This window comes from Hermetia illucens, chromosome 2 (genome assembly GCF_905115235.1).
Source record: "Hermetia illucens chromosome 2, iHerIll2.2.curated.20191125, whole genome shotgun sequence".
Classification (NCBI taxonomy): domain Eukaryota; kingdom Metazoa; phylum Arthropoda; class Insecta; order Diptera; family Stratiomyidae; genus Hermetia; species Hermetia illucens.
In genome coordinates, this window is record NC_051850.1 from 95,066,194 (window position 1) to 95,087,778 (window position 21,585).

The 21,585-nt window shown below is 38.1% G+C and overlaps 1 protein-coding gene across 5 annotated transcripts in view; it reads left to right on the forward strand.

The window, feature by feature from the left end:
* The window catches only part of LOC119649762 (regulating synaptic membrane exocytosis protein 1), a 692,290-nt gene that overhangs the window by 578,348 nt on the left and 92,357 nt on the right, over nt 1-21,585 (forward strand). For all 5 annotated transcript variants that reach the window (XM_038052056.1, XM_038052057.1, XM_038052059.1 and 2 more), the window contains one exon: nt 4,996-5,057. In XM_038052056.1, the coding sequence (XP_037907984.1) occupies nt 4,996-5,057 (62 nt within the window). The remainder of the gene's footprint in view (nt 1-4,995; nt 5,058-21,585) is intronic.

Genomic DNA, 21,585 nt, shown 5'->3' on the forward strand with positions numbered 1-21,585 from the left:
AATTTTGAAATTGTCAACGCACAAAGCGGCCAATCTTCTGTCTCAACTTCTTGACCATTTTAATGAAAGGAAACTCCCAGAATGGTAGCGTCCTCCTACTCATACTCCTGCTATTTTATCAATGATGTTGTTGATTTCCAATCTAAACTTTCGTAGTCAGATCCTGAATCTTTTAGTCATTAAAACTCAACACTATCTCTGTCGCTTGAAGTAATTTTTATTCGTATATATCGATATTTCGGGAATAATTTGTTCCCTTCTTCAGTGTCGGGTATATATATACACAATTGTTCCCGAAATATCGATATATGCAAAATAAAAATTACTTCTAGCGACGGAGACGTTGGTGAGTTTTAAATTTCTAAACTTTTTTTTGCTAGAAATACCGCAAGTACACGTTGATCCTGAATCTTTGTCTGTCCGAGAATGTCAGCGCACTCTATAAATGGGACATGCAATGTGATCAACTTCGCATTATAAATTAGGTCAGTTACTAAGTTCTTTCTCATTATGGAGTGCCTTAGACGAGTTTAAGCTACTCTTTTAACTTCTGCGGTTGATTGCAAACATCAAGCCGAGTCCAAGTAACATCTCATAAAAAGCTTCTCGCTCAGCTCGAAGGATAAAGTGATTATTTATAACTAGATATACATAGCACATATATTGTATGTAGACCGTTGTTGGATTTTAACCGTTCGATATAGACATCTTATGCTGCCGCGAGTGTCCAATTTATTATAAAGATCTTAACAATGCAATGGACTGCTCGGTGATAGCAATTGCTCTATTTGCTCCCTGGTTGGTAATCTGATGTACTGTTTTACCAACGGCAAACTTATAATTGAAGTGTTTCTGCAAAAGGACCTTTATTTGGACATCATCATTCCAAATCCAAATATCTTGGTTGATAAATCACTCACCGACGTTGATTACCTCATAGATTGCGTAGGTCAGCTTGTGGATTATATTTCGATTTGATGTCTCGTTGTTTCGACGATCGTTATGGTCGCCAGTGGCTCGAGTTAAATCATGTTTCTACTGCCATGATTTGATTTCCGGCATGACAACACGCCCCTCACGTTGTTTCACCGGTGGTTTGATTTGCAAAACAGCAACCAATGACAGCTGAAGAGATGCGAATGATTTATATCTTACTTTCCCACTATAAAATACAAGAAGATGAGACGATTTTTTGATACAATTACCGTTTATCCTTCTGCCGACATGACTACTGAGATCACCCGCAATGACACATTGTCCGTTTTCAGCTAGCACTTATAGCAATCAAACTGTGTAAAATACTGAGATAGGGTATTTACATTTTTAAGGTTTTGTGTAAACACAAAACATTATTAAAATCGGTTTACTGTCTGTCTGTCCGTCTGTCTGTCTGTCCGTCACACGCATTTTTCTCGGAGACAGTTATAGCGATTGACACCAAATTTGGTAAAAAGGTGGGAACTGTAAACGCTCACGCATACAGTGAATTACATCCTTTTACGTCGAATTTAAGGGGGGTCCTCATATATGCAAAAGGGGGGTGTAAAATTTATTTCATCAAATATAGTCATGTGGGGTATCAAATTAAAGGTATCGACTAGTACTTTTCAAAGCCGACCTTAGTTTTGACATTCGTTGGAAGGGTGGGGAGCGCGGGGGGTGGAAAGTGATCACTTCTTTAAGGGGGCCATTCTCAGAAACTGCCCAACCGAAAAATCTGAAAAAAATCAGGAGGCTACCACTATACGGTGCCTAGGCTTCGAAATACCTTCCATGCCGATATCTGTTTAAATAAAGTTAATAATAGTATATTACTACAGTTTTTTTAAATTGGTTGGAAACCCCCCTTAAATTTACCCTAGTACCATGAAATTTTGCAGTGATATAGGCTATAATATAGAGCATGATCATACCAAGTTTGGTGGAAATCGCACTATTACTAACAAAGTTATAATACCTCAAATTTGTTGCTTCTTTGAAAATTGAAGACTATGAATGTCAATATCACCCGAAAGTGGATACTCTCACATAATATATGGATATATTACGTGCTACGTACTAAGAAATACACAAAACCTTTCGTACCTGAAGCATCCAGATTCCGGTTTCCGGACTTGTTGATGTTAAAGAGAAGCACTTTCAAGTATTGAAGGAAAAATTCAAATTTCATGCATGCAAAAGTATATTCCACTGGACCATTTCAGTATGAATATTACCCCTGTAAAGGTTTCATTGGCAACAGAAGCATGTCTGCGACAAAAATGGAGGGGTCGCACCATTCGAATCTGTTCCGACAGTCGGGCGGCATTATCAGCACTAGATGGCAACAACATATCAAACCAGTTGTTGTGGAGTTGTCATCAGATGCTGCTGAAACTTGGCCGACTGAACGAAACATTCCCAATGTGGGTGCCGGGGCACTCTAACATCGCCGGTAATGAGGGGGCTGATAGACTGGCTCGCCGAGGGTCTGGATCCACAATGGTGGGCCCAGAACCAGCTCTTGGAATCCGACCATCTACTGTCAAGTCTACTCTGAAAGGTGAAATTGCAAGGATTCACGCAACCGAGTGGAGAAATTTGGACTTTTGCCGGCAAGCGAAAATCCTTGTGAAGGAGCCTAGGGCCACTAGAGCGGCATTTTTGTTGTCCCTTAAGAAGTGGGACATGAAAACCCTAGTAGGGCTTTTGACGGGACACTGCCCCTTAAACTACCATATGGAAAAGATTGGTAGTGGTTTCGGCTGTGTGCAGCCAATGTGAGGAGGAGGAGGAAACTGCCCTGCACTTTTTATGCAGCTGCCCCGCATCCTTAGATCTCAGACGAAGACACCTTGGCAAGGTTTTTTTCAATGAAGAATCTGCACACTCTCTGCCTCTTGAGAATGTTCTCAGATTCGCTAAAGCCTGCGAACACCGTAGGCGGGAAGCCATTGAATAGGCAACATACGGGGATAGTACAATGGGCCTAATAATCGCCTGAGTGCTCGGAGCTGCGGCTCCCCCCATTTAACTAAATTAACTAAACCCCTGTAAAGGTAATTAGTGACCAGGTTTTATAGCAAAAAAAATACGTTAACGTGGAGGAATCATCTCCGCCATCAATGCGCTTATGCAAGGCCGTTGGGCGCTCTCCGCTGAGCTATTCTTATAGCTCCTGTTGCCTCTGCTGAGCTGGTATTTTTGCCATGAAGCGGAACAAGAACATGTTCTGGATTTTGAAGGAAGGTGCGTTTTGAGCGCGACAATTGGAGGAATATTTACGTGCTCTCCCCGGCAGGAATATTTGAGAAAAACCAATAGCTATTATCAGAGTGACATACGATGACGCCATATATAACGTAAAGCATTGAAGTGAAATTTCAGAACAATTTCAAGTTGAAATTAAAAATGATATCGGTGACTTTCCCCAAGACAACATTGTCAGAGAGATGCTGAAGAGCGGTGGCAGCTGGAGTCATGTTGTGCATTATGTTTTCGCTCTTCTTATCGCGAAGAAGATTGAACTCGGCCGGCGGAGGGACCAGATGACAAGGGCTTCTCTAAACTAACAACTCCCCCCCCCCCTCCCCTCCCGTTGGTGAAAGGGATTTCCTGACTTGAAGGCTCCGCCGGGAGAGTTAGCCCGAATGTGTCAAACGGTACCAGGATAGTTCTCTGAGGACAGGGCGATGTTCAGTTGGTAGTCTGGCAGCATACTGTTGCATAAGTCCAACACTCTGTGCGTAAACGCATTAACCTTCCCTACTCCCAAAAAAAAAAATTATCCCAAAATGGCCCACGAGAAGTGTAGGTTTCTCGGTTAAATTATAGAAAATATCCCCAAGAATGGATGAACTAATTAAAAAATTAAAAAGAGAGCAGGAAACTCTTATAGAATATACAGGCAGATCCCGATAAATATAGCAAAAGATGGGTTTCAGAAAGATCGCGTTGTTCAAGGAACTATATTCAGTTGTGATGGCTGGAAAAATTGAAGAGCAATTTGTAGTTCTGTTATCACCAAATTTCATAACGATCGGATCATTATGTTCAACGTTATTAATATTTATACCGCGTTACCTCGCTGCTCCAGGGTAGTTGTGTATAGACTTTTGGATCTTCTTCGCCGTATTTACTGCTTGGAGTAGAGAAGGTAGAACCGCTTGTAGCAGCATCAAGTTGATGTTTGGGAGTCTGTAGAAATAATACTGTTTGGCTGTGGAATCTACGCTCGATGTAGGTTAGTAAATAGCATCAATTTCAATCATGTCGATTTTATCCACACTTTTTACTAGAATGAAAACAAATGAGAATAGTTGATTTATTCCTAAAACAGGATACGTTATTAATATGTAGGTACGTATTTCGGAAACCAGTTAAGGAAAGGAACTGGCATTTACAGCGACCCTGAAATTCATTTGCGAAAGAATAAATCCATCGGAGAAACTGACGAAGCTCTGTAATGGTCTGGGTAGGAATCGGATACCACAGAAAAAGAGAAATAAATCTTATTTCCGATCGAATGAAGATTAAGGCTTACAGTAGCGGCCAAAAAAAACCAAGGAGAATTTTTGATGAGAAGCCATATTAATCAATCATCAAAAGATAAAGTGATCAGTATTGACAGATTGAATTGATAATGAAAACGGTGGTTTTAAGAGAAATGCATAATATCGACTTGATTGCTTATAAACTCTACAAACTTATGCTGATAGGTGCAATGAATCATTAGTAAGAAATTTTTTTGGGCAAATTAGTCAAAACCGGAGAGTTTAGTGTATTAAACTAGCCGTGGACATTCAAGGAAGACAAGTGTGTGTAAAGATAGAATTTTGTTCTGAATATCTCCCCTATACTGACTAGAAGTAAATGATGCAACTTACACAACGATTTCTGTTAATTTTAGGCGCATTTAAAAATTGGTATATTGTTTTGTAAATTCGAGTATGTATTGACATTATTTAGACAGTATTCATACTTCCCGTATATTTACTATTTATTTCCTCTTTGCAGATCCTGATATTACTGACAAATCACCACAATCGCCAACGAGACGGAAACTTCCAAAAACGCCGGTATAAGATAAAACCATTTTAATTGCATTCATAAATGAGGCATATTTTATTTTACTTTCAATTTCGCAAAGTTATGTTTATTTAATATCAAAGCTTATTTGTATATGACTAAACTATTATTGGATGTGTACAATATACACTTTCTATCACTAAGAGCCAGAAGATGCTCGTATTGCTGATACATCTTTTATAATTTCATACAGGCAGTAGGCGAATATCCTTAAATAAATCTAGGGTCAGTGCTGATTTAATGTTGCAAATGATTATGTACACTGTAATGAAGATGGAGCTGAAATAGTCTGGAATAAGAAACTTATCTTTTGAAATCAATTGACAATCAGATAAATAGTAAATTAGAACTCATTCAAAATTCCTTGTTTGTTTGAGTTATTTAGCGTTTTGAAATTGGATTTTCGATTTTATTCGTATTCGAATGAAATGTTGGATCTTCATCTGTCATTCTCTAGGGGCCGGATTGAAAAAGTACCACTATTTCGGTTGCTGTTTTTACCGTTAGGTTATATTTGTTATAACAAAGCTTTACTTCCCATTGGGTGGAGTCGTTGGCTCCTTTATGTCTGTATTTTAACTCTAAGAAGGTATCTTTTCAAATTTCATATTTCTTTACAGATAATTCCGTATAAACTTACATTACCGCATTAAGCTAATACATAATTACATCAAAGCTTATAGAGCGGCAATGGCTATGATTTGGCCTAGCAAATTTCACAAGATTACTTAAACCCGTGGTTATCTTTTTTGTTGGCGTTACGCAAAAAAATACAGATTCTCCTTTTCACTACAGTCGGATATCCGTCGTTGGCCTCCCGAAGTCTTCCTCTCCATCCTTCTCAGTCGACCAAGTTCTCCAATTTCCGTCATTCTTTTCGTTAAGTTGTAGGCAGATATTTCGTTAAGCCTCTTAAAGTTACCTTGCACTCTGCAGATCCTTTATATACTTTTTTTTCTTCGTTTTGTAGATTTTATCAGTGGTACATCTTTATGCTAAATATTTGCCTTGTTGGCTCTGGTAAGACGCTCTTTGTATTGCAGTGTTTTTCTGATAGGTTGCCTGCTGGCATATTTCATCAAACCATTCATTCCTTTTGCACCGAAGTTTGTGATAGATGGTTGTCTCTGCTGCGTCTTGATTGCGTCTTTCAGCTGATTTCACTTCACATCAATGCTAGCGGCTTCTAAGACTCCGATATATTGCCATATGCTTTCCAATATCGAACCTCTGCTGCAGTGAGCCTGGTTCTTTCAGTTTTGCTATCCATTGATATCTACCTCTGGCGGGATAGCAGTCGCTGCCGCAATTTCGGATGCTAGATGGAACTCGTTTCTCAATGAGGACATGATCAATTTAGTTGCACTTCACTCTCGTTAGTTATATTGTGGAGACAATATCCTCCAACAACTTCACGCTGGACCACCTCTTTGCCGACTACCATGTTCACGTTGTTCTAGGGCAGTAAATAAAATATTGACACAAGGCTACTGTAGAACTCATATGTTACTGAGTCCTTGTCTTCCGTAATTAGCCAAACGCAGCCACTTTTTCATTGATTGGTTGCATATCTGTGGGAGAATTTCTTGTAGACAACAAAAACTATGGCACATTTTCGTGTTCCAAACTTTTTTCCGATTTTGAAAATTGAAAGTTCGAGAACCAAATACTCCGCTTCCTAACAACTTTGTTTCATGAATCTTCAAGATGTTGTACTTTTCGACGTGTTGAACGAGCGTCAGTTCTTAACAGTGATCGCACAAAGCGACAGTGATTTTATTTCGGTCCACACCCATAACCGCCATATCGTTAAAAATACGCACCTTGTGATACTAAATTCCGCGTTATGTAATATTATATACATCAGAATTTATTCAGACTATTTCAGCATGAAATAATTATTAATCCTTGAGTGCAAATAATATTTGCTTCAGTGTGCATAACTTTTTGCAAAAAAAATGAATCAATTTCGTTGCATAGGAATCCTTAAACCACCACCAAAGGAATTTATTTTAGTCTTTGATATGGAGCTATGCCCAATTCACGCTTCCAATTTTCCTAGCTTCATTCTCTATCTTTTTCTTTGAGTAGACTGGAATACAATAGAACACCACTTTTATGCACAACTATTGCACCGTCGCACCTAATGCTTTCTGTAGAATGAAGCACCTACAAGCATTTTTGACAAATTTTTCACGGTGAAGGGTTTATAAGTTCCACCAAAGCCGCTTAATTGGAACGTGAAACAAAATTACCAATACCAAAAACATTTCTAGTGAAGCCGCCGTAATATAATATAATATTTATCCTATATTTTCCATCCTCAAACGATAATCCTACTGTATATGCCAATCCTACAACCATGCTCTATAATTACATCCTCCTGCATTCCAAGTGCCAAAGCTGCATGCTCGTCATGAAATAAATCCTTATTACTTCCATAAAATCCCGATAACACAGGATACAGAACCGGAGGAAAGTTTCCCCGAAATATTCCTAACAATGCAGAAACTCTCACTTGCGGGGCATTGAGAAGCCAAGTGTCAGTATTCCTTCAAAATTGAAGATCTCTTTACAGATATATTTAATAATGTGTACATGTTTTTTGTGAAAGCGGCGGGAAATAATACAATCTATCATCTTCACAAATCCACACACTTTTCTATGGTACTTTTTACTTTTTTATACTTCTCGTAAATACTCTCTGTGATATCTTGAACATGTTGTTGAAAACTTCAGAAAAATATGTATAAGCAAATATAAACGTAAACGTTGCAAGGAAAAGTTTTGCAAAAGGATCTTAGTCTACCACAAACAGCTCGCAGGAATCACGTAGCAAACATGGATTCAAAAGGCAGGAGAGAAACCTCTCAGCAAACTCCAACATTCTAAACTTTATATTCATGTATAGAAAACCCACTTGTTGTGACCAATATCATTTTCAGACTAACAAAGCTAGGAATCTATCTTTATACATATGGAAATAGTAAAAATATCCAAACAATATTTCGGTGTCCTTATTGTTAAAGCAAGTATTGTGTAAGTGTTGAAGTAGTTGAAATATTTGACAAATGTGAATCAGAAGTAGAGTGAACTAAGTAGTGTTAGCAACAATTATCACAATTACAGTAAATGAAGTCCTAAAAAGCGTTGAATACTAAATTAATTAAGAAACATGGTAAATGTGTGAGTACAGTACCTGAAAAATATTTAAAGTGGTAGCGGTGAAAAAACTGGAAGCATAATCTTATTCCTACACATGTTAATGAACAGAGCGCTCGGTTACTTCTTCGCCGAACTTTTTTTTTTGATTTAAACTATCCAAAAAGTTCATTTTCATTCCACTAGAGTAAACTAGAAAACAAATTACTAAATTCGCTACACCTGATACTTGTTTAATGACATTGCTCGTGATACAAAACAACTGAATTATTCAAGCAAAATTGCCAAATCAAAGAGTAAATAAATATCAACCAATAACAAGGGCTGTTAAGGGCTGTTTTTGGGCAGGATATTCTCGGTTGAAATACATACTCCGTCAAAACTGACTGGTACAAAAATTCAGTTTACATACTGAAAACATTTTTTAATAATTTTTATTTAGTGTGTTTTCGTAAATAGGTATCAAAATCTGAGGTCTAGCGGCAATATTAAACAATTTTTATGGAAAATTAGCTGTCAACTTCTGAAACGAGTTCCATAAAATTTTTCCCAAATTTGCGTAGCCCCTTAAAGGAAATTGGGAGTTTCATCATCCCGAAAATTATTTTTTTTCAATCAAATTAGGACGTTTTCTAAACTTACTTGTTTTAATTCAACATGTTCTTAACAATAAAAAGTGTCCCAAGTTACTTCTGAATATCATCATTTTCCCCATTTTCAGCTTAACCTCTGTTTGATCCAGTGAAAAATTGATAGTTATGCGGCAGTGGCGAAACTTTTCTTGCAATTCTGAGATGCTACACATGTTACCATATTAAATGAGAGAAAGTTCTCGGTTTGTTCGAAATTTTCGTCGATATTTCTTAAAGAAAATCAAAAGCTTGCTGTTGTTGTATATAAGCATCCAAGTTCCCAAACTGCCAAAGCACAATATAATTATCCTACAGTATTCAAATAATTATACATGGTTGATGGCACATCGCAGACAACTGTCCACGAAGGCAGTGGAAAACACCTTCAATGCGCTACTCCCATATAGCAAAACAGAAAGGCTATTAGCACAGAATAGTCTCAATTTGATCTTGTGTTGAGATAAGCGCATTTTAAGGTTTTCAACAAAGCAGCGAAGGTGGACCTAGTGCTGTTAAAGGGGCAAGGCCTTTTTTCACGTACTTTTTTGAGATTTTTTCTTGCAAAAAAAATTAATTGGAATTCAATCAAATTTGCAAATTTCCGAAGAGCTTTTGAGAACTTTTTTGAAAAAATTATGTCAAAAATAAAAAGGTTATGCGGCATTATTTTGATGAAGGTCGTAACAAGATTTCTCCAACTTCGGGACATGTAGAGACTACAATTTGAGATTTATCCACAGTCCTTCAAGTCAATTTCAAAATTTTCCATTTCAAATTCAGAAAATTTTCAATGTTCTTCTATAAGGTTTTATATCAACCACTTTATTTACATTTTACCACTAGATAAGGTTGGATCTTATTCAGTGGGAGAAATTTGAGCTGCCTGCTTCTCATGGTCTCCTCAATAACTCGTCCTCCTAATCTCATCAACATTTTCTGTTTTTCATGACTTCCACATATAAAATTGTCTACTTCTGACTGCAATTAATTCCGCTGTTTCAGGTAGAGCCTCATTAATATTCACTAACAATCGAGACGTCTTACCAACTATTAAGAAGATTAAATTGTGGGGTTGCTAATTACTGTTAAATACTTACTCGGAGTAAGCGAGACGTCGGCAGCCACCTAAACTAATTTAATCGCTTTTTTTCCTACTGCACTTATTTAATTCCCAAAAGTTACTTAATTACTTAATTAAGATTGAAGTGCACTCAGAAGATTTCAGGGTTGAATCCGGAAAGTCCATATTGCATTTTTGAAAAACATTAGCGGCTAAAATGGTCCTAAAGTACGCAATTGGATCATTATTCCCAGTTCGAATCCTCTCAATTTTTGCCATTTTTTGATCTCTTTGATGTTTCCTATTTGTCAGCAGTATCAGTGCCCGGTCTACCCTTGCCTTAATAAGCAAATATAGGCATATCGATGAAACCGTGATATTAGCGTAATGCAATAGAACTGCGATTTCGTCGCAAACCAAAGTACAATATGCACCGCGGCAAACTGTATGTATTATATCTAGGAACAGCCGCCAAAATGTCATATCAAAAATGTAACCCAAATTTTTTTTCAATTAACGATTAATCATCAACATCGTCCACATGCGGGTTGATAACAGCATTGTCTTGCACAGTAGAAACTTTAATTACATAGTGAGAGATTTCAACAGGAACCGTTTTTAAGGTTTTATGTAAAACAAACAATAATCATTGGAGGTTTGGTGCAACTTCCACCGCCTCGTCATTGATGTCACATTATTCGAGTACAGCGCTTGCTATAAGGTTAGTTGGATTTCAACTAACTGACATCCCACGAGCAATCAAATTCACCACTTAGCTTAGCTTACGAAGTGCAAAGAACACCACCCAAACACCATGGTTCTTAACCATATCACATTCGGCGACGTTTCTCCGCTTGTCATCTCATTTCTTATCATAAACCTATTCAGACGAAGTAAAGCCGCTGGGTTTGATGCCTCTCCGCAGAGTTATTTATCGCTGCATCTGCAGTTACTGCAGGACTGCTGATTCGGCTCTTATGGGAATCTAAAGAATCCCAGATTTTTCCTAGAGAGCGGGAAGAAGAAATGGCTGTTAAGATTCCAAAGAAATCCAACCGTTTTGAGTGTAACAATTAGAGATGTATAATATTTGCGGACTCCGTTGCAAAGAAAACCTCATATAAGGGAGGGGCATTCCAGTGAAACTAATAACTATTGGCAGTATTCGATACAATGGCGGATATGAATATTAATATTAGGAGTAGCTCATGGAAAGTCGCCCCCCCTATCACTCGAAGGTTCTAAGCCTTCGTCGACACCTGCTTGCGTCGAATCATCGGAGTGCGTTGGCGTGGTACTAGCGCGAACGAAGAACTTGGTCAGCTGGCGAGCCTGACCCCGTGCGCAAGGTGATCGGAAGGCGGAAGTGGCATTGAGTAGGCCAAACATTAAGGAGGAGGAACAATTTGATTCATTCTTGCAGTAGGAGCCATTCTCCGAAGGTGGCCAACAAATGTGTCACTTCAAGGGTGGTTGACGCGCTAGACTCCATCAACGAGTAAATGACAATCATATATGTATATACAGCCGGAGGTTTGCATTGATCTTCAGCTTCAATTTTTAATTTACCCAATTTTCCTTTTTTGTTCGCCTGTTTCAGTTTCAGCATTGGTGGCAGCTACAATATTTTCAATTCCTGTTGTCCTTTATTTTATCCTATTTATCTTCCAGTGCCCTTTTGATTTTTCATCTTCACTTTGGAGTTCATTGTGTAACTTAAAAGTTGTATTTGAAATAAACTTAGGAATCAAATTTTGTTTAGGAATTGAGGGATTCCTAAGTCCGCCATCCACTTAGTGGCGGACAGGACCAATTGGAAAGCAACATACTTTCGCGATTGTGGTCCAGAGTTTGCATTTCCTGCGACGTAGTATGGACTTCTTTTACTATTTACCTCGTCACCAAGAAGATAACTTACTTATTTTTTTCAGCATCTTCAATAACGTTCATTTGGCAGTCCAGTTTATAATCAGCCCGAAAAATCCAATTATTATTTCAGAAGCTACAGAATCCCTATTTTATCTTAATGCGTACTCCCATTTTCTGCCACTACAATCAAGGACAATAATGATCTCACATATATTTTCGGTTCAAAATTGAATCATGCATACCACTTTAAATATCACACACTTACAAAGCATATTTTAAATTTTAATGATAGTGATAATAATATACACTTAACATATTCTTGTTGATAGGAAATGAGATAGAAATATATAATTGTTACCTTTACTGTCCTACGAATATAAATGCTTAGTTGTTGCTTACTGGAAAAGTAATAATACATAAAACTAGACTAGAGCTAGACTGTTCTGTTATTGTTACTATATTTGTGGCTTTTAAATAGAGTAGGAAAAGCTTTTTTACTTCAACGTAATTGTATCTATCGTCACTAACCTTTTGAGCCCGTTCATATCAAGCAACTGTTGGAACCATATCAAAATTGTTGCTAAGTCAAGCAGAAAAATAGATCAATGTTATGTACGGTAGCATAGAACGTGATTAATTCAGAACAAGCTTTCAGATAAGTTCGCCAGAAACTAACTTATTGCATCTGCTTTTCTATAAAGTTTCATGTACAATGCGGGTTTGCAAATAACCACTTTTAAACCTCATGTCTAAGGACCTGTTATGAATAATTCAAATCATATTACGAACACAAGTTCACTTTAAGGGGCCAACGAATTTGGAAAATGCTATTCGATGCTTCTTACAATATCTATTAGTCTACTAAGCGGACGTTAAGTATTCATTGAAATATATAAGCAATAACATAATCGCTTGATTTAGGACAACCTCCCCGACAGGACAGTGCGTCGCATTGAATAAATCAAAAACTAAAAATATCCAATCTTTGTATGTAAGATCCATAACTCATGTCAGATGGGAACGTTTCTTGATTTTATTGCTTTCAAATCGTCTCTGATTTCATAGATACTACTTAGGCTGAGTGTATAAAGTATGATTTTTAGCTAAAATAAAATTATTAAATACTGAAGCTGTAAATAGAACTCTAAAATATATACTAGAATAAGCCAAAAACCTATCAATGAACTAACTAAATGAAAACGATTACTTCTACTGCAAACAATAACGAAAAATCATTGCAATTCACATTTACCCGAATACTGATAAGAAGTTATGTGTGATAATTATACAGACATACAAATAAATAATTGTCGTGTAAATCAGCAACAAATCAATTAGTTTACTTATGATTTCATTTAGTTCTGTAAGGTGGAATCCATTTTGTTTTTTTTTCCGCACTCACCATTTAATACTACACCGGACGCCTACGGAGTTAGCTGATAAAACGAATGGTAAAATCTTAAGTAAAATTTTATATTTAAACGTTTTTAAAATTAAATTTATCCTAACACTACCATCAACTAGTTACTCTATATATGTATTCATTGCCGAAAGGGAACGCATTTTCAAAATTATGAATTACGATATTTTGTATCCGAATGAGGAAATGTAGTTCGAATAAGAAAATGAAAACCATACTTTATGATACTTTTCTTTGAATGCATTTTGCTAGGCTCTATATAATATACATATCATCTGATTTTATCATTTTTATACTGAGTTTGGATTTGAATTATTTCCGTTGTCTCAGAAGAAATTTCAATCAGAATGCCAATTTGATTTAAAGAAAATTTTAGCGCATGCAAATATGTGTTTTACAAATAATTAACTGTCTACAATACTTACTCGTAAATATATTTAATGACCGCAAGTTCTGAAAGGATGGAAGGATTCCAGAATGAATGATAGCACCATGAAATACTATATCAACTAATGTGTATGGAACGTTAACATATGCACATTACCATGCTATATTTTAATTGTTTTTCGAGTCTTCTTTGTGTGTTTGCATTGAACTTAATATATATTTGTTTGGTGTGACATAACGCCACACTGATTTAAAGCATGGGTATAGATCATTTCTCTTATTTTGTGGCTACTTTATAGCTTGCGAAACATACTTTGCAGTAGTTGAATAACTTTTGAGACGATAGTATATTTAAAATCGGTGTTCACTTAATCCGCTCTGTAATCCTTGTTTCAATTCTGAAGCGAGCTATTAAGAAACAATCTTCGTCACGTTCCCATGACTTATTCAAACCAGTGAAGACTACTTCCGTCGGACATTTACCATATTGAATACTTTCATTTTAATAAGCGCTCAGGGAAATCTATTTTCTGTATCTTTCAGTATGCTGTTAGTTACCACTTCACGCATACCATATGCTTGTTCCCAGCGAAATTAGCATGAAAAGTCTATAATAATAGACTAAGGTCCAACAACAGTTTAAAGGGAGCTATTTTCCCATCCACAAGTCTTTGTCAACCAACAGAGGGTCCCACTTGATACCACTCTTACATACCTTCTTTAATTGCAAAAGACCTACTCGTGCCACGTATATATGTAAGTTGCAGTCACTTACTGCTATGCGAATAACTTTCCCACATTTCTACTTCCACAAGGGGTTTCCTTGACATTATAATAAATGACAGCTCGTATATTGGATAAATAGAGCTTCATACCCTCAGAAAAAATAGAACACACACTTAAATAATAAAGATAGGTACTCCCTGTTTGTTGGACAAGGCTAAAATCCAAGCAAATCCTGGTGAAATATTTATTGAATCCAAAATCAAGAATTTGCTGGGCTGACTAAGTGTTCAAGGCGGGTTTCATGAATATGACGTTCAAGTGGAAACTAATATTTGTTTTTCTTTAAGTCATTTATTAATTCTTGGCATGGTCTATAGATCGCAAATTTGTTCGTGTTCCAATTTACCATACATATAAGCGAAAGTAATTATAAATAACAGTGAACATTATCCATATCAGCGTGATCTGGTGCCAGGGATGAGAGAACCTCTACGCTATAGTAAAAAAATGCCTTTACTGGAATTCAAATGTTCCTGGGAGTTCAAACTAAGAGGAGTGTATGTTCATTTTAATCATAAACCCAATAAATAATGATGATGTCATAGGCTAATGCTGAATGCGAGAATGCCCAAGTCAGAATTAAGCCGAGCTCAGAAAAGTACCCAGTTTAAATGATTTTCACGAGATTGAAGAGGCATTTTAAAGAAATTCGGATGTAAAATATGCTTCAGACGATGTCTTTTGGATCCCATTTATTCATGAGCCTGAAAAGTAACAGGCTGTCTGTGGTGTCTACCTGGGCATGCCACGATTTACACAATTTGTAATTCCCTTTAACGGGTGAGAGTATTGTTCGTAGGTAAAACAATTCAGGAACCGGAAGTTTGGTGCTTTAGGTTCGAAAGGTTTTGTTAATTTTTTAACCTATGTAAGAATATTTGAGTAGACGATGGTTTCATTTATACGTACCTCGTAGTGTATATACATAGAATACACCGAATATTCAATACGATGTGTTACTGACATTTCATCTCTTGGGGAGTAGTAATTTGAAGCAAAAGTCGCAATTTCTACCTAATATAACTTCGTTAATAATAGAACCATTTCACCAGTGCACTGCTTCATATCAAATCCTATACTACCACAAAATTTCCCAAATTTAGTATGAATTTAAGTGGAGTTCGTAGTAAATTGCAACACAACCAATGTCAAAACTAATGCCTGCTTGCGAAGGAACTAATCCAACCCTTTTATTTGATAATTCACATGGATATATTCGAAGAAAAAAAAATGCACTCCTCTTTTGAGTGTATTTTATGTTCAACGTACAGCGATGTAACTCACCACAGTGGCAACCGTTTTACCAAATTTTATGTCAATAAATGTAACCGTTTCTGAAAAAGTGCGTGTAACAGGCAGACACTAAACCGATTTTAATACGGTTTTGTTTTCAACAAAAACCCTAAAAGAGTGAAAGGGGAAAGTCCTTAAATACAAATTAAGGTATCCCAATGTGTTTCTCCTTTTTCTTTAGCCTTTCTCTCGTTCACAAGCGGGATCGGCTCGTCGTGATCAGTTGTGCCATGTTGTTCTATCAAAGGTCGCGGAACTTTAAAATCACCACTCAGCGTGTCAAACCACCGATGTTTATACCAACCTTGGCGAGTGATTTCTCATTAGCGCGAATTACATCACCATACAATACCTTCCTCGCAATTTTTACACGATCGATGCAATTCCATTTCGATTGCGGATATTCTCATTTCGGATGTGTTCAAGGCAAGGCAAGACTTCTTCGTCTCTATTACCACGAGAGCCGCTCATTGTCTTTTATAGTCGGCCAACGCTCAGAAACATAGATGCCGATTGGGCAATACTGCCGTAAATTTTAGATTCGGGACGATCATTGATACGCCGATCACAAGGAACACCAGTTGTGAAACGCCACTTCATCCAGGTTGCGCTAAGTCTTGAAGTATTATTATAACGCAGTTCTCCATTGGCTGATAGCATTGACTCGAGATATTCAGATCGCGGACACACGGTCAAACGCTTTCTCCAGATCCAGAAATGCAATGTAAAGAGGGCAATGCGGTGCACGGTGTTTCTCCATGAGTAACAGTGCAGTATATATTGCGTCAGTATTTCCCCAGTTCTTGACAAACCCGGCTTGATTCACGGTCATTTGAAGAATTTCGAAAATATGTTTGTCAAGAAGGCGTTCAAATTTGCACATTCTGCTAGACTACCTTTCGTTTTCCATATTGGCAGGGTGGTGCTATCTTGCCAATCAGATAGTGTTTCACCTTCCTCTCCAAACGCTTCACTTTGCCGAGCTCAGATGCAATGTCCTCAGGTCTTGTTTCTTCCTCGATTTTAGTCGCCTTACAGGCGGAACTACTCCAAAAGTCGGCGAGGCTTGTGAAAGCGGAGGCTGAACGAATTCCGTTGGAATTTGCTCACAATATTCTCGCCATCTATTCGTCGCGGCTCGTCGATCGATAAGCAAAGTACCATAGTAGTAGTAAGTAGAAATCTTTGTCACTCGGATAACAGCGATTGCTTACTTTGCTTCCTGATTGGCACCTTTGTAAATTTGCCAATTGGACATCATTTTATCGCCGAGAAACTTGTGATAGAGGCGTTTCTTTTCACGGACCTTAATTTGAACATCGTCATCCTAAAGTCAAGTATCTCGGCTGATGAACAGTTTACCTGACTTGTTAACCCCGAGGATTACATAGGCCGTGTTGTGGATCGTTTCTTTAACTTGATTCCAGGATTCTTCCACATTCGTTATAGCTGGCAATCGAATAAGTGAGATCATTTCTTTCTTCTTCTCAAGAAATTGCTTCCATTTAATGCGCGGCTAGCCAGTGCGTTCCCCACGCTAGTTTATCGGCTTGATTCGCACAGCAGTAATCAATGGCTGATGTGGAGATGTCACGGTCTTATAGGTAACGACTTTGGAGTCAGTGACGGAGAAAAATATTGGCTTTTTATGAGAATATATGATAATCGGTTTGCGTTTTATTTTTCCCACCATAAAATGTAGAAAGATGAGACAATTGTTTAATGAACCATGTATTCACAATGACAATGGCAACATTATAAGTATCCGAAAAATCCACTATACGCTCGCCATGCTTATTGCCCGTTACAAATCTCCTTCCCAGATGGCACATGTCCCCGTCTGCCTTTTGATCTACATGACCATTAAGGTCGCCTGCAATGATGACATGTATAGTCATCTGCAGGTTATACGTCATCGCATCGAGAGGTTGCCAGAAGGCGCCTTTCTCGGCATCAGTTTGTTGTTAATGAATGAGCGCCTAGCGCTCGTCTAGCTCCCAAAAATTTCGCCCAATGGAACAAAATATGCTCTGCTTGCTCCCAAGCATTTCAACATGCTGCACAAGAGGATTGTTACATGCTATTTGACACAAATAGATCCTGTAACTAGAGCTCGGTCTTTAAAATCAGCGGGTATATCTTATCCCTAGAACTTTCCTCTCTGTAATGTAACGCATTTGCTTTGCTAAATAGCCAACGTGACAAAATACTCCAAATGCCGATGTTCTTCGCAAAACCGTTGATCCTGTTCTCTGGTTTCTTGCAATTGTGTCACTTTCGCCGCAAGAATATCAATTGCTACACACACACTGCGTCTTCTAATGTTAACCTGGTAGCGCTTACAATTCTTAGGGCATCCCTGTAGTATACCGTCACCTACAGTCCTCTACCATTTTCGCCCTGTCTGCATAATGGGTGATGAAAAGATTCAAAGGCTGCCATCAACCCGGCCAGATGGCCATGTGCCGCCATAATGCATCATGCCGCAGAACCACACCAACATTTATCGGATATTTCTCAGGTTGGTATTCCTCTCTTTTTATATTTTCCTCGACTAATTTTTGCTGTCCTAAGTTTCTTGTGTATGATTGCCATCGCCATTTCGGTTGTAGTTCGTTTTCGCTTAGATTTCAACATACGCTGAATGATGATTTCAGGTGTTAAGTGCCCAATTCCTATTCAGGCCTTTAAATTGCAAAACCCGGGCATTGAAATAAAATAGCTTTTGCGATCTATGCTATGTGCGAGCTCGTTGAGCAAAATGGTGAATTTGCCTAAATCGATAGAAATTTTGTCAACAAACTTTGTTATCCTTCTTTCAACAGAATATCACTTAAGATCACTCCTCCTCTTACAGATGCCGCTTCGTCTGATATTGTTCGGTTAGTGCCACATTTTCAGAGTGCAGAAGATTTAACTAACCTCCTCTAATATTAGTAGGCAGTGGCTAGTCCCTGTCTCATATATATTTGGTAGCACTCTAGAGATCAGTGTTTCGATATTGAACGCCGTGGTTACTGCTCACTCAACATGCAATGTGGAACTTAGTTTTTGGTTGACTACTACCGCAAAATACTAGAGCGACAACTGTCTCCTGCTTCCACTGAAATTTTCATGGTATAGACGAGCGTTTTTTCCATTTAGTGGTAAAAACTACATTTGACTCAAATCCAATGCACAATGGGGCAGCATTCTCTTACCAGGGCTTGAAACCATACATTTCTCCGTTCGCGTAAATTTCGACATCTTCGAGGCAGCGTACAATAACTTTCAGTCCAATATCATACACGAAACCAATGATGGCCACGGCAGTACTTCACTATATAAATAATAATCGTTTTCGATTTTTCCATATGATCTCAATACTTATTCTGAATTGGCGCGTAGAAGCGGTGGAAGCTGCTGAAATCTATAAACCTCCCACCAATATTTTTACGGTTGCCAAGACCGTGTTTTCTCTTCAGGCGTTCGAGCAAGGTGTTGTTAGAGCCGACCTCTTCAATCGGATCACCCATCACAATTAAAATGTCGCCTTCAGAAAACGTTTTCTGAACTACGTGGAATTACACATAGGATGCTCTATCCTTGCCCACTATATCGGAAGTCTCCGTTGGTAATACATGGGGTAAATGGTGGGGTAAATATAGCGATTATAATATTTTTACCCTTTCGAAACTGCTTTCGTGGTTTCCATTGCTTGCTTCATGCCTTGATTTCTGGATGCTCTCATCCATAACCCACATTGTTCTCATTATCTAATTAGCGCATGCATCTAAAGCATTTTTTCAAGGATACAATATCTGGGCTCGCAGTCGGCAGACGTTCCAGCCAATCCAGATTTTTTCTGCTAGTGATAGCCCTTTTCGCTTCTAAAGCCACAACGGTACACTAGAAGACAATGCAGCCAGTATTGCATATGCCTGCGATTATAACAATGATTTGATTCAGGTAAATATTTACGATTATCTGTCGTCCGTCTTCCGTCTATCTATCTAGCCCATGTATTTGTTTGAAAAGCAAGTAAACTTATTCAGGCCAAATTAGGTAGATATGTATACACTGATTATTAGATCCAACGCAGAGAATGGCAGAATTTATATGAAGTTTTAGAGAGTGCCCATACAAAAGAGGGTGCAATTTTTTCCCCTGTAAATATAACCGTTTGAGGTAGACGAATGGAAAGTAGGGAAGCAAGGAATTAAAAAGTATAAATTTGTAGCTAAACAGCACCCAATCTCAAAAACTAGTGTACCAAAAAAATATGAAGTTGTCCCTTAATAAATTCTAGCCTTCAAAATATGTCGATCTTAGCGAAATTCTGAAATTTCCACCCAGTTGGCATTGTCGCCGGACAACTTTCTTGCCCATAGCGAAACTACTTTTTGACATGCAGAACATGGCGCTATTTATGATATTTCATGTCTTGCTATCTAAAACACTTCCAAACGGGTAAGGCATGCTTTCAGCTGATAAATCCCAATACCAGTTCGAGCCCGAGAGCCGCATTTTCATGATCATTAAGGGCGCAACAACCGGTATTCGGTGGAGGCCTCCTGTAATAAGAAACTGTAGACATACCAATTTCATGACAAGGTGCATCAAATCGATATCCCTGAAAGCTGTCTGACGTACGTCCTAGCCTACGCCATCGCTCCTTCTGAGGCAAGGTCTGCTACGTCTTCTTTTTCCGCCATAGATAATGCCCTTTCCGGATTAAGTGATCTGCCCACTGCAATCAATTCAGCCACAAGCAGACGGTCGTGCTGTCGCTCATAAATTTCGTTATTGTAGAGACTTCGGAATCGTCCGCCAAATTATCAACGGTCGCAAAATTGTAGTCTCCTATCTTTATTGCTCTCATTTGGGTAGTGCTATTTGATGCTGTTGCTTCTTTCGTTTTTGGTGCTGACTCTGTCGGCATGTATTCCATGACGCCTGCTCGATCTGAATGAATGCACTTTGTACACCTCCGGTTGTTCTACACGAGATGTCAATATCGTAAGCTAGTAGTTAAGTAGACTGGAAGAGAATGATGCCTCTTGCATTTATATCGGCATCACGGTTCAATTCTCCATCTTCTCCATCCATGCATCCCCTTGTCTTAGACCACTGTTGGTGCTGAATTGTATCGTGAATGATCTTATTGCTTTCATCTGGCCTCGCACATTGATGAAAGTCAACCCACTCCTCCTCCTTATCAATTTTGCTGGAATAGCGAATTCTATCATGCATATTCCAGCAGTTCTTTCATCGCATGCTGCACAGTTATCGCTGAATTGCCTGGAGTGTTCTGAGCGTATGGGGCTATCCAGCATAGCAAGATAGTGGAGAATATCTTTTAGATGGTATTTAACAACCCGGTACTTCTGTAATTGATGTACTGTGTGATATCTCCCTTTTTGTATATGATAATACCTCGTGGTCAATTATCAGGCATTGACTCGTTGTCTTCAGCATCAATTGATGATCCGCTTGGTGTAGTTGGTCGCCCCTTTATTTAACCAGTTTGGCTGTAATTCCATCCCGGCGATTTATAATTTTTAACCCAATGTATTGGGCGAATTGTGTAAGTAATACCATTATGGTTTTATTTGGATTCACTGAAAGTCCATGCTTGAGGAACCAGCTGTCAATCAAACCAACGCGCCGTTTTATATTTGTACACACCGTTCTTAGATCTAAACCCACAGCTAGAATAGTTACGTTATCAGCATAAACTTGGGCGTTTAGTTCGAACTAGGTACGGTCTGCTCGTCGTTATGCCGTAAACCTAACGTTTCCTAAGTATGTTTTTAATGCTTTGACTGATCTCTAAGTGAGGCGGAATAAATAACAGGCAGTTTTAGTTATTCTAAAATAATTTTTTTTTTAAATATTTGGAGCAGAAATTAAGTAAAACATTTTTTATC